The sequence below is a fragment of the Coloeus monedula genome, assembly GCF_965178545.1.
Source record: "Coloeus monedula genome assembly, chromosome: 3".
NCBI lineage: Eukaryota > Metazoa > Chordata > Aves > Passeriformes > Corvidae > Coloeus > Coloeus monedula.
Window position 1 is genome coordinate 45,400,630 of NC_138783.1, and position 13,826 is coordinate 45,414,455.

General features: G+C 37.7%; 1 protein-coding gene across 3 annotated transcripts in view; it reads right to left on the minus strand.

The window, feature by feature from the left end:
• Positions 1-551: 551 nt before the first annotated feature.
• Positions 552-13,826, minus strand: part of XPO4 (exportin 4) — a 73,627-nt gene continuing 60,352 nt past the window's right edge. For 2 of the 3 annotated variants that reach the window (XM_082277419.1, XM_082277421.1), the window contains 9 exons: positions 12,891-13,060; positions 11,757-11,931; positions 10,367-10,660; positions 9,274-9,454; positions 7,663-7,781; positions 6,653-6,783; positions 5,748-5,865; positions 4,393-4,485; positions 552-1,278 (listed from right to left, as the gene is read on the minus strand). In XM_082277419.1, the coding sequence (XP_082133545.1) occupies positions 1,081-1,278; positions 4,393-4,485; positions 5,748-5,865; positions 6,653-6,783; positions 7,663-7,781; positions 9,274-9,454; positions 10,367-10,660; positions 11,757-11,931; positions 12,891-13,060 (1,479 nt within the window). In that variant the 3' untranslated portion in view covers positions 552-1,080. Of the gene's footprint in view, positions 1,279-4,392; positions 4,486-5,747; positions 5,866-6,454; positions 6,500-6,652; positions 6,784-7,662; positions 7,782-9,273; positions 9,455-10,366; positions 10,661-11,756; positions 11,932-12,890; positions 13,061-13,826 lie in introns of those variants that run through there. The other variant, XM_082277420.1, reaches the window with a different exon arrangement.

A 13,826-nucleotide genomic window follows, 5' to 3' on the forward strand; every position in this document is an offset into this window, starting at 1 on the left:
ATCTCCTACAGCACTAGATTTCCCAATTACCCTTCCCCACTGGAGTCAGACATGCTTGAGTAAAAGGGTTTGATGCCCCTGTGCTAGCATAATTGTTTTAGCTAATGCCCCAACTTTGTAAAGTTTGCCAGTAATTCACACCTTTTGGGTTGTTATTGCTTAAGCAAACAGTTCAGTGTAGAAATACATTGCAGTTGCGTGCAACCCAGGTGAGAATCAAAACAGATACTGAAAGTAAAACTACACATGAACCTTGCATTAGACACTCATTCCAAAACAACACGTCAACATGAAGGGCTGCAAAAGGTACACAGCAGCTCAGTGCCAACATCCTAAACCAACTCTGAAGAGTAATATCTTGCCTTAAATCTTGCCTTAAATTTCTTACCTAAAGTATATGAGCTTTTTTTTTTCTTTTAAATTAAGGCAATGAAATGGCTACAGTTCCTAAAGTTCATTTTAGGGGAACAAAAATATACACCTTTTTTTCTCTCTGAACTTTAGGCAGCAGAACATAATGTAAAAATCTGCATTGCATTCAACCTGCAATGTCAGATTGACGTAGAAGAACAGAACTAAACACAAGTTAAAATACCATTTGGTTTTTCTTCCCCATTGGAACACAAACTCAAACTTTGAGAGAGGAAAAATAAAGCTTAAAATCAGCTAAACTGTTTAGAGCTTTATATGTATCTGCATCACACTCTAACATGATTTTGGGTAGAAAAGAAATCTGTGTGTTTATACGACCACTCATATTTTAAACCAGTGCAGGGGGAAAGGCACTGCATTTATTTTATTGTGCCCATATCTGCACATAAATGGAAAAAAATTCAATTCAGATTTTCTGTTCATTTTCTTCCACACCCTAGTATGACAGATTGCAGCTAATACATAATAGCAAAAGCTGATTCAAAGTTGACCTCTCCTATTCCATGGTGTTGCGTTCAAACTTCCAGGGTCTCTAGAATCTGAGATGGCTGCAAAGAACCCAGAGACAGGTACAAGATTTAGTCAGCATTCAGCATTTCTCAGTGCATTTTGCAGAAAGGGTCTAAATTAGGCATAGAGTTCTGTTGTTTATTTTACACAGAGAAGTCCACCAACATTTGCCATAAATTCTTCTAAACTCTTTAAGAAGGCCATCTTCTGCTTACGGTCCAGTGTAGGAGGAGTGCTGCTTGCAGTAAGCTTGTTGAAGGCATCTGCTAACCGCTGGTAAATTACTGGATCTTGTTGAGTTGATAGCAATGTTTCAACTAACTCTGAGTATTCAGCCTGTTAAACATAAAAAAAAAAAGATACAATATATACAACTTCTCTCATCATGACAAGAGCCAGAATAAAGGCTGTGACAGAAAACCATCAGTACCTCCCCACCTGTCCTCACAGCCTTTCACCTACCTCTAAACCAGATAAAATCCTTCACCCAGGCTGGGTATTTTAGTAAGGCTAAAGAAGTCTTCAAAGCAAGGTACAGTGCTTTGCAGTGCAGAGTAAGATAACCATTTTAAGGCAAAGGGACCTTCTGGCTCTTTCTTAGCATAGGCTTATTCTTAATGCCTGCCCCATGTTCCACACCAATCATCTCCTCGCACAAGTTCTCCATTTTCTAGGGTGCCTCCCCTGCAACAGAGCTTAGATTCCTTTCTAAGAGCTTCCTACTTACTCTCATGCTTACTTGGACAGAAACAAAAGACAAAGAAACATGTCAAAGATAACTAGAAGGACACTGCCAAGGAACACACACCTGAAGCAAGTCCAAAGGGACCGAGCTCTGGGAGTACAAGTGAAGGACACAGGAGTTAGAATGGCAGTTCCCTCCACTCTACCCATGAGGGGCTGGGTAAGGGTAGACACAAGAAGAATTTGCCACCAAATATCACAGGGTCCTTTTCTCTTACATGTTCATGAGTCCCTCTTTGAGGGATAAGGACTGCTAACAAGAGAGAGGATCCATGGGACAAAGTGGCTTAGCATCGTCTTTGCCCAAGGCTTGCCAAGCCAGCAAGAAGGGCTTTAAAGGGCATGTTGAGGGATGGTGGTAACAACTTGTAGATAAGTAAAGAGAGAGACCAAGAGTATTAAGAACACAAAGAAGTGTGATGGATTTAAAAGTGCTCACCAGGAAGGGTGAAACAGGCTGAAAGGAGGCCAACCTGAAATGCCTGTATGAAAGTGTGTTCAGCTTTGGAAACAGAAGGAGCTAAGAGCTCCATGGGCAGGTTCAGAGCTGCAACCTTACTGCAGGCATTGATATGTGGTGGGACAGGTGGCATGACTGGAGTGTTTCAAGGGACAGACGGAAGCTTGTTAGAGCTCTTTAAGGAAGAAGATGACAGAAGATTGACATTTCTTGAAAAGTCAGCTCAAATTAAAGATGGTTTTCTACAGACTGGGCAGCAATCTAGTTGAGTGCTTATGGATCATGATCAGAGGAGAAGCAGTAAAAATGACATCATCTTTTGGGGTGGGATCTTGTTACAAATCCCCAGAACAGGGCTTTTAGTGGACTGAGTCATCTCTAAGCAACCTGAGGAAGTTTCCAGATCAGACTTACAAGAGATTATCTCCCTGACATTTGCTCAAATACCAGATGGGCTACCCAGGGGTGTGACTTTGCATCTGCTATTCACAGCTAGTAAGAGCTGGTCAGGGATGTGGTAATTAATGCCAACATTTCAGCTATCATTAAATAGTGGAGTTAAGGATTCCCAGGAAAGCAAGGAAAGAGGACAGGCAAGTAAGAACCTGGACATCATGAGAGCAGATGTCACCTTATTCAAGACAGGTGGGTGGGATCCTGTGGGAGTGAGCTCTGAAGACAAAAAGAGCTCAAGAAAGCTGACAGGCCTTTAAGGACAATCTTGTCCACGCACAAGAATGGTCTGTCCAGATACTGAAGAAAACAATAAGGACACAGATTCAGCTAAGCAGGGACTTAATGACTAAACTCCAGCCCAAGGGCAGCACATGCAGGAAATAGAAGCAGGAACAGCTAGAAAGGAGGAAAGAAGAAACATTGTCTGGACAAAAACAATGACAGAAAAATGAACTTCAGCTAAAGTTGAATTTAGCAAAGGACATCAAAGACAAAAAAAGCAGCTTTTACCAGTACTTTAAAAGAAGGAACAGGGAAAATATGGGTTCTACTGCTGAATGGAATAGAAGATTTAATGATCATAGACGAGAGGTAAGGCTGAAATAATCAATGCTTTCTTTTGCCTTGGTCTTTACTGACAGGTTTTTCCAGACCTTTGTGACTAGAGACAGGGTTCAAGGAAGAGAGGAATTATGCATAGTAAAGAGGATCAACCCATGTATCTCTTGAGAAATCTTGATGCATGCAAGCTCATGAGATCTGACAGAATCTATCCAAGGGTTCAGAAAGCTGGTTCATGTCATTCATTACTGGCTGCTCTCTATCATCTTTGAATGACTAAGAAAATCATGAAGCAAGTACTCTTGGAAATTATTTCTGGGCAGGTGAAAGTCACAGGACCCAAGGGAATGGCCTGAAGTTGTCAGGGAAAGTTTACATTGGGTATTAGGAAAAGGCTCTTCACCCAGAGGGTGGTTGGGCACTGGAACAGGCTCCCCAGAGAAGTGGTAACAGCACCAGCCTGACAGAGTTCAAGAAGTGTTCAGACAATGTTCTCAGGCACATGGTGTGATTCTTGGGGATGGTCCTGTGCAGGGCCAGGAGTTGGACTTGATGATACTCATGGGTCCCTTCTAACTCAGCATATTCTGTGATTCTGAGAACAGATAGTATGGATTTACCGAGGGGAAATCATGCTTTACCAACCTGCCTTCTTTGACAAAATGACTACATCTATGGCTAAGACGAGTGCAGTGGATGCCTAAGGTGAGTCTTTAGCAGTTGTGTACTGCACCCTTGCAACCAAGCTGGGATTTTATTGTCTAAATGGGTAAAAGCACATGTGTAAAAACACACCTGTACCATCAGCCTATAAAGGATTGAGGTTAATGGCTCATATTCCACCTGGAAGCTGGTTCCAAGTGGCACTGAGAGCTCTCATCTGGACTTTGTCCTGTTAAATATTTTAGTCAATGACCTGGAGGGGGAGGGAAAATACACTCTTCTCAAGTCTGTGGATGAAACCAAACTGGGGAGTGCAGCCAGTGCATTCAAGGCCAGGACTGACATTTAGAGACACTTACTCAGGCTGGTGCAATGAGCTGACAGGAAAGTCATGAAACTCAAAAAGGACAAATGCAAAGACCTGCAACTGAAACAGGCAGACCTCCTGAGGGTCCCTCCTTCCAACCCAAATGATTCCATGATCCCAAATGATTACCAGGGACACAAGAAATAACCACTCTCCTTTAATAAATGACTTCTTTTCAGGGTGTGTCTGAATGCCATACCTGATGCAAACACACTAACGTGTAGAATGCTTCACCTGCTGCAGTTGTCATTTCTGTATTGTGCTTCTGAAGTACCAGCATATCAAAAACCATCTGAAAATGCAAAACAGAAGTAGTTGTGTAAGTGTAAACTTAACTTTCTACTTTACCAGCATTTGTTGCTGAAGCTCATCTTCACTTCTGATAATAACAATGAACATGTATTACAAACATCCAAGGTTGCTGTTTGCTTTGTTGCCCCCTTTTTCTATTTTTGAATTTAGGTACCAGTAATGTAGAGGCCAAGTTCTTTTAGAAGTTGAGTCTTGGCTTAACAGCATAAATTCACATCTCAGAGCACTGGAACCTCTTGTTGATTTTTATCAACTGTTCTTCAGAGAAATATGACATCACTTATACTTTTCTCCAAAAGCTGCAGATATGTCAGAGAAATAATGAAAAAAGCCTTTGCTGTTTCAGAATAAAATATGGAACTTTTCCTCAAGTTTTGGAGACTCCTATAGCTCACAGAAAGTCAACCCGGGAACAGATTAGTCAAGAGTAATATTATAATATTAAGTGAAAATTTAGGATTAAGGAACAAAACTATGTTAACTTAGAAGACACATAAAGACAAAATTATTTAAGTCTCTCATTCTCTCAGCTTGTCTGATGGAAGCTTTCAATGAGCAATCCTCAGAAGTCCCCATGTCAGTTTGGTAAGAAAAGTTGTCTTAAGTAAAACTGAAGTCTATACAAAATCAGAAGATAAGCACACAAATTCCGCATTTACTTTGTTGCCAGTTAGTAGGAACCTGGTTGCTACCAGGTCACTTCAAAATTTATTAAAGCGGATAGTCCTAAAAAGAAAGTACCGAATGCGATATTGAATTAAGAAAACACATAGTTCATTAGATACATTGAATAAATGACAGCATTTCCTTTCTAGCTCCCAGCTATGATCTTTTTCATGCCTTTTTAGCACTCTACCCAGCCTCCAGTTCACAGAATCCTGGAAGCTTTCTGTTCACAGCTTCCACAGTAACTGCTAGAAGTGTCAATCAGTTCAAAGCTCAAGTGCAGAGCATGGATATATAAATTGCATTCTGAGAGACTCAGGGCTTTTGTTTATTGGCAATAATGGAGTGGTTCCCTCTACATCTCCATCCTCTTTTGTACTCTAGTCCGATATCTCCAGTTCTTCATGCCCTTTTTCTTCTTAAGCTGCCACTTTTTTTTTTTTTTTTTTTTTTAAGGTGACAGGCTGTTTCCTACTATATGTGTGAGCCTGATTAATCTGGATATGATCACTGTTTGGCCTCTGGATGCTACCTTTATGCAAAAAAACAAAGTAACACAAAACGTAGATGCCTTACCTTAAGAAAGTGCCTCGTTGCTAGAAAAAGGGTTGAATCTGTTTCTTGTGCTTTTGCACACTGTTCTGCTAATGGTGTTACAGCCTCCAGACAGAGCTGGCAAACCTCTGAGCTCATTCTGATAATTGGTGTTAAAGAATTGAAGTCAGATTTTAATTAAATTGTGGTCAAACCACCCAGCTGTGACACTAGAAAATATCTGAAATTCTTGTATGTTTCAAGGTTTCTTTTCACTGCAAAGTTGCTAATTAAAAAAACACTAGAAAAAAGGGGGGAAAAAAGGTTCCAACTTCATTACCTTCTTTTATTAGCTACATGCCTTAAGGTAACATAACCCTCTCTGACATAACATTTTCAGAAAGAGTCCCTTATGGTCAAGCTCATCTGTTTCTGACACGTGCCACAGATTAGTAAAAATGGTACTCCCATTATGAGAGGGAGAGCCCATTGGCACCCTGACAGGAAATGCTCTGGAGCCAGCCCAGTAGAACAGCAGCAATGTTTTGTATTACCAGCTGAGAGACTAATTCAGGAATGGCTTTGGGATACCAGCTGAAGGCTTATGAAGTTACACACTCTGAAATGAAGTAATGGAGGAGGCAGGAATGGCTGCCAGAAAAAACTTACATGCTAAGCTACTTAAAGGCTGCGCCCAAGCACCACAAGTCAGAGGCAATTCAGCAAATGTTGGAATCTCAATGGACGCTACAGCGAAACTCTCAATCCCCAGAGAGCAGAGCAAGAGTCAATTACTGATACATAATTATAGATGCAGATATTCATAGAAAGAGGAAAGAAAAGAAAAAAAAACAAAGATAAAAAATTGTTATTTTTAACAGGTCCTTATAAAAGCAACTTAGTTTTTTTTTTTTTTTTTTAACATTCCCAAGCTCTATAAAGGATACGATGACATCCCTAACTCCAGTGAGTACATTAGGCTCTTAAAGAGGTCCTCTGGAAGTTGTGGAATTTTCTCAGGGAATATCTCACATATGAAAGTGATTAATTTGTAATATTGATTACACAGGGATGGAAACTGTCAAAAGAAAAACATGATATTTTTAGATTCAATCACAACTTTTCTGGCATAATTTTCAACAGTAGAAAGAGACAGGACTCATGCTTTGCACTAAAGAAAAATTAGAATGGCTACAACTTTATATAAATATAAACACTGTGGTACAATAAAAGATGATTACTAAAGATAAACAGTTGATGGTGGCAGTCTGGTATCTGCTCTACACAAATTAAAGGAGTTTTACTTCAGACATGGATAAATCTAGTCCTGTGGGGTAAAAGCCTTGCAATCCTTTGGAGCACAATTGAGGGGCTCCCATGGTACATTTTCAGTTTGATCTAAAATGGACACAGCCCTTGCACTCAGCAAGTGCTACCAGATGAGAAGCCATGTGAAGAGGGGACAGCTCAGACACCCTTCAGAAGTGTTCCCCGGGTTCAAAGGAAAACATGAACACAGTGCAACCCAATGAAATGCTGCTGCCCCATTGTTTCATATTTTACTATTCTACTGACAAGCTGCTGATGCCTACAATTGAAAGCCATCTGTATTGTGAAAATAAATAGTTACTTTTAACTAATATCACAGTTTATACTTCTTGTCACATTTCTGACACAATGAGAAAAAGGACTCCATAAGCCACATTTCAGGTTTGGCTGTTGATCTGCACAGACTTGCTTTTAGAAGAACAATTTTGTTTAGGATCTTCAGATATACATTTTCTCAGCTTACAGTATTTATTTTCAAAGAGTATCTAGAACTATGGAACAGTTGTTTACATTTAGGAAGTCTAGAAAATTCAAGTTATGGAGGTTGAATGCATATAGGAACAAATTCTGGGAATTCATTACTATAAAGCTTTCACATTCTAGCAGCTCTGTGTAAAAATATACTTACCTTCAGCAGATCTTGTGACATTAGAGGCAGAACTAAATTAACCCCATATAAGACCACATCTGCTGCTGATACAGATCTATTTGTAACTTGCCCAGGCTCATGTCCTCTAAATACTTCATCTGCAGGAAAGACAAAAAATATTTCGTATAAAAGGAAGATTAAACATATTGAAGTAACAGTCCCATTTCTTTGTAATACAGACATTTTTAAAAATAGGACTAGTCCCCTCTCTCCAAAAAAAACCATGAGGCACTGTATTAAAATAGAAATGTAGTGAGTGGAGGCGGTCACTTCACTCTATATTTACATTCATTAGGACTAAGCATTTCATAATCACTTGTACCAGATGGCATGCTAAACCAGAACACTTCAGATACTGAGGGCTCCCTTCCATTACAGAACATTGCATTTGTTTCTAGTGATAGCTGCTTCATGCCTGCACACATAAACACATAGTGAGTAAAATACTACTGCATTTTTATACTTTTTATATATATTATATATTTACATATGCTTTAATATCTTTTATAAAGAGAAAGAGGAAAAAGAATGGGAGAGTTAATATAGAAAATTTTGCAGTTTGGATGCTGCCAAGTTTACAGGTTAAGGCCTACGTTTCCCATTAACTGGCAGTGACCTTACTTTTATAATTCCTGCATTGAGTCAGCAGCAGTACGTAGAAAACTTGCAATACATTTGATCTCTGGGCATTGCATCTAGGTTTTATTCACATTACTTCATTTCATGGTAAGTATTTTAGTGTTTTCCACACAAGTAACATCCAGATCTCAAAGCAAATACTTTACATAACACTGGGTTGTCCATTCAATGGACAAAGTCTAAATCTGGTTCTGTACTTGTGTTGTGCATGCATGATGAAAAAATAAAATTATGTACTGCATTTTGGAGTACAAGGCTCTCTCTTTCAAGATGTACCTCAGAAAAGCAATTAATATCAAAATATGCTTGGTATCAAACTGAATCTGCCTGGGTTGTTATCTGTGCAAAGTGTATAGAACATTGTGAGATATGAACCATGCAAATGTTTGGCTTATTCAAAAGCAATGCACCACAGCTAACTGCCAGAACATACAACTGCAATTTTACGTGGCAAATACATGTAAGAAAGTAACAGGCTGGGATACAAGAAGGAACCCTTAACTACACCCAGAAATCATAAAGCATGTTCTGTGAAAGAGGAATACAGAAAACCCTCACATGGTGGAATTTTAATGAGCTCAACATTTCACAAAAGTTCAATCCCGTACTAAGAAGACGATCCATCTGCTTTCTAGCACTGCTTTACTACTCCAACTTCTCTACCTGTTTTTTGTTATAAAACTGCTGGTACAACATGTTCAGACTCGCAACATTCAGATTTCAAGCTGTTTTATACAACCCCAATTTATTTTATAACAGCAGTAATAATTTCAGATGTTAGAATATTGTGAAAAGTCCTTCCATTGCTACTTTAAATAGCAATTTTCATATCCGGACCTAGTCAAGCCTAAACTTCAGCTTTTCCTTTATATGGACTGAACACAAGCCCCAAAATGGTTCTTACAGTTTAGAAAACAACTTGTGGTTCATCAATCACCAATTCCTTAATACCTGTATCACTGAAATCTATGAATTCTTTTGATAGAAGATTAGTGAGAAGCTCCATAATAAGAAGGAGATCCTGGTACTGGTCTTCTTCTGCTGTAACATCTATCCGTTGTCGACCTAGATTATTCTTGGAATACACCTGGAGCAGAGTTAGGCAGGCCTCATACAAGTTCATGGCTTTGGCCTATAAAACAATGTTACATAATAAGAAAACTTCCATATGCTAAAAGTGACACACTTTGTTCTAAGATGGCATTACTTGGTAGACAATACATCAAGATTTTAATTTCAGTATATGACCACTTTTGTACCAACTGTAAACAAAATCATCAAGGAAACAGCCACCTGAGACTATAAGAACACTTACAGCCATATATGAATGTGCTACTGATTGAAAGAGCAAAACATTACTTTTCTTGATTCCTCAGTCTTAACAAAAATCCCAACAAGAGTGGCTTGGAACAGACTGACACATCGCACTAATCTCACAAACTAGATTACCAACAAAATCCCCTGGGTACACACTTTAGTTATAGAAGTTTGGAGCCACAATATGCTGTTTGTACATACCCAGTTTGGAATAGGCAGGAACTCTTCCAGACGCAAAAACATAATTAGCCAACAGTGCAAAGATCTAAGTGCACTGCACAAACTCAAAATTTTAACTGTTAACTTCTTGGGATCTATTAATGCCTTGTCGAGGACCAAGGCAGTGTCTCTATGGTATGCATTTGCCACATAAAACAGTGCTGCAATTCTCCTAGACTAGACTTCTGAGAAATTTAATATTGTTATAAAAAAAATACTCAACATTGTCTGTCCTCTTCTGCCACCCATAGAGTCAGACTAGTGATGAATTGCGGATAAATTTATTGGTAAAAAAACCCTAGTCTAAATGTCTTGCTTTTAATCTTTGCAAGTGTATGTTTTAAAACAAAGGAATTCCTTAACAGATGTGTCCATATAGTCTTTCTTTCTCTCTATAAAAATCACTACTGTTTTTTTTTTTTTAAGGAATAGCACTGTATACACACTTACACACATGCATATGCACACACACACTCTGCCCCCTCCTTCCCCTTATGGATGTATTTACCTCTCCAAGATAGCAAATTTGTTTATGTGCAACTTCAACAAAGACTTCTATTATGAGATTGACAGTCTCTGGTGTGTTTTTGTATACTTCCATTAATCCAATGCAATTATTAAGGAAGTCCATTAGGAAATTGAAGAGAATTGCTACATTATCAATCTGGGTAGCCTCAGCAATGCCACAGAGTGCTTCTAAAGTAGCTGTGATTTCCTGTTTCACTTCCTCCTCTTGACAGATCTGCTGAAAGTTTTCTTGGTTTATCACATTCAAGAATCGCTGCTGAAGTGGCTGAAGAACCTTGACATTTTTCAGAAAAGTCACATTAAGATAAGCATACTATTATATGAGATGCGAGATTTAAATAATTTAGCAAACTCATTGCTTTTGGCATGGCAGTACAAGAATCAATCACTTCCACTTTCCAATGACTCAGTTATGTTATCTGTCACATTAATGTAAGCAGAAGTGGTAGCAATTAGTGCTTCTCATTGTCCATCATGGTCTGCAGGCAGGTGTCAAAATGAGCACCTCCATAAATATTTTAGGTAATTTTGTAGTGTTTAAACAAATAACAATGACTTTCTCTGGTTCAAAGCATTCAATTCCCTTCAAATGCAGCATTAGGGGAAAAAAATTGTTACAGCTCATTAATGAAACCACTAAGATTAATGCCCACAGTTATCTTCGCCACATTATGATTCTCAATAGTGAAATCACTTCTCATCATTTGTATTTGGAAACAACTTAGAAACTTCCATAAAAATAGTTAAATGTTTTTTCCCAATTACTTCTAGTACATTACAGTCTTACCTTAAATCACTAGTTTCATAGCTCTGCCAATAAAAGCAAGTTTTTCTCAGAAGGTCAATGCTTTACAAAGTTATGTGGTGCTTCCTGATACCATTTCAGCTACTTTCTAGCATCAACCTTTCTGGTATTAAATATTTGAGCTTTAATGGAGCCAGGGCATAAAGAGCTGGTCAAGATTCTTCATTATGTTGCACATTAGCTTTTCAATTACTGTCATTATGATTAAGTGATAACAGAATAATTCATAACACCATAAAATTAAAATGAAAGGAAGAAATGTCCCGGTACAAGGGAAATTTCTAATGTCCTATTATAGTCTCTTTCAAACATATTGCTCTACTGTCTGCTTCACAGATCCTCCAATTAATTATTAGTGGTTTCTCTTTAGGTTGAGATATTCTAGATACAATTTAGATACAATAGATACAAGTACTGATCAAAGAGAGAATAATTTAAAAAATCACCAGTATTAAATATCAAAATATATTATACAAATTGATTTTGTGTGACTATAAAATTCCCTAAACTAACTTGTTGTACTGCTTGCTTATATGGAGGTAATAGAAGTATCAAAATAGCTTACCTCTGTCCAGTATTGTTGCTTTGTTTCTGTATCCATATGAGCAAAACCTCCTAGAACTAAAGCTTTCATTAGCGTTCTCTGCACAGAACTAGACAAATAGTGAAGAGGAGGGCTTCGCCTTGCAAACTGTTTAGCTAAATTCCACCAGTTTTCACACTGAATAACTAAGTTTGCCCTAAAAAAGAGGGAAAAAGATTTCATTAAAGACTTCACAAAATTGTATGAACAGAGCACATCATGTTTCTAGCAGTTGCCAGAAGTTTTTTGTTGCTATTTTAAAAAAAATTCCTTTATTCTGAGGCCAAATTGCCTTTTGGTTTTCATCTTACTAATGCCTCAGCTTTCAGATTTCTATCTCAGATACTCTGAAAATAGATCAATTCATAAAGGAGAAAAGCAGGGAAGTGCTTTAGTTTTACACACATACACACACAGAGTTAATGGACATATTGCATGGATTAAAAGCTTAGTCTCATTACATCATAATAAAATAAGCAATTTATTCTAAAACTAGCTCCTGTGGGGTTTAATTTTTTTTTTTTAAAGAAAAATCCTCAAACATTTTAAATCCTCATACTTCAGAGCAGTCTTTCAGTAGACTGTGAATGCATGATTGCATGTATAATTGCAGGTCAGTTGACAGAAATAAAGCATTCAAGAACTTCCTGCTTCACAGTTTGCAATACCAGAGAAAACTTTGAAATTTGTCTGAATCCACAAAATCCTGTATTTAAAAAAAGAAATTTAGGTTTACAAAACATATTTCATACTGGCTTAGCCAGTACCTGAACTCCTAATCAACAAAATTAACAGCAACACAAAAATCCTTGCAATAAGAGTGGAGACCAGGAGAGTTTTCCTTTCTCACTGTTTAAGAGTGAGGCACAAAAGTAAGAGAAGGAGAGTGCACTTCTAAACAGTAATAAAAATTAGGTGATGTTTTGTCAAATACAGGTCTCACTCCTCAGCTTATCAGACAAGTTTGTGGTGGTTTTTTCAGTTACAGTATGTTACTAATGTAATTTGACTTACAGAGACATGAATATGAAGTGCCCTATATCTGGATTACTGTGGCCAAAAAACTTTAAAGGAAGCAAAAGAAACTTTTTGACTTCCAGAGGTATAGCAACTTACCGCTCTCTCCTTTCCACTAATGTTACTAGCAGTTGTACAGTATCATTTGCAAGGTCCTGCTCTGAACTCCACACTGCCAGGTTACTGATCACTTTTTCTAAAAGGTAACCCACAATCCACTGGGAACCCTCTGTATCAGCACCAAATGCTGTACTAAATGGCAGACTTATCTATAAGAAAAGCATTAAAATGAGTGAGTTTTACAGAAGCCAGAACCCCAAAGTGTATGGCAATCATTGTCAGCAAATTCTTTTCAGGCTGTCACTTCTTTCCTACTTAAATTACACAAATGTTACATAGACAAAGGCAAAGAATATCTGTAACAGAAAAATCTTTGCCAAATTTATCTTGCGATTTTTAGGACAACATCTAAAACAAAGAAAAGTTTCAACCTCATTACAAAATCAGGTTTGAGTATGCCTAGCTTTTAAGGCCAATGAAAGTTCAAAAGCTTTAATAATTAAAAGAAAGATCCCAAAATCACCTCCCAAAAGTGTTTCCATGAATTTAAGACATAAATCCTCAAAATTCAGTGGTAAAAATTATTAGAAATAAACCTAGTTCTTGATCTAAATAGAAACTTGTAAAAATTAATTTTCACCTCAATTTTTCTAAATGTGCTTTCTGCAGATGGTTTCTTCAATCTACACATCTTTTAGATGTCACACTCAGGTCCTGGCACATTAAAATATGCTTCCTTGAAATTGCCTGTTCTCCTATCTTTAAAGGAAGTTTCTCAAGAGTGAAATCCAAAGACTTTGTAGTAACTGTGCAGGGGCTTCCTGTCAGCACACCACTAACGATTCTACCTTTAAGGACTCATGATATATACATGATTGAGGTTTAAAGGTAAATAAATAAGGTTTAAACCTAAAAATAAGGTTTAAATAGAGGTTTCAATCTCTTTCACATGCCAACACAAACAAAATGTGTGCA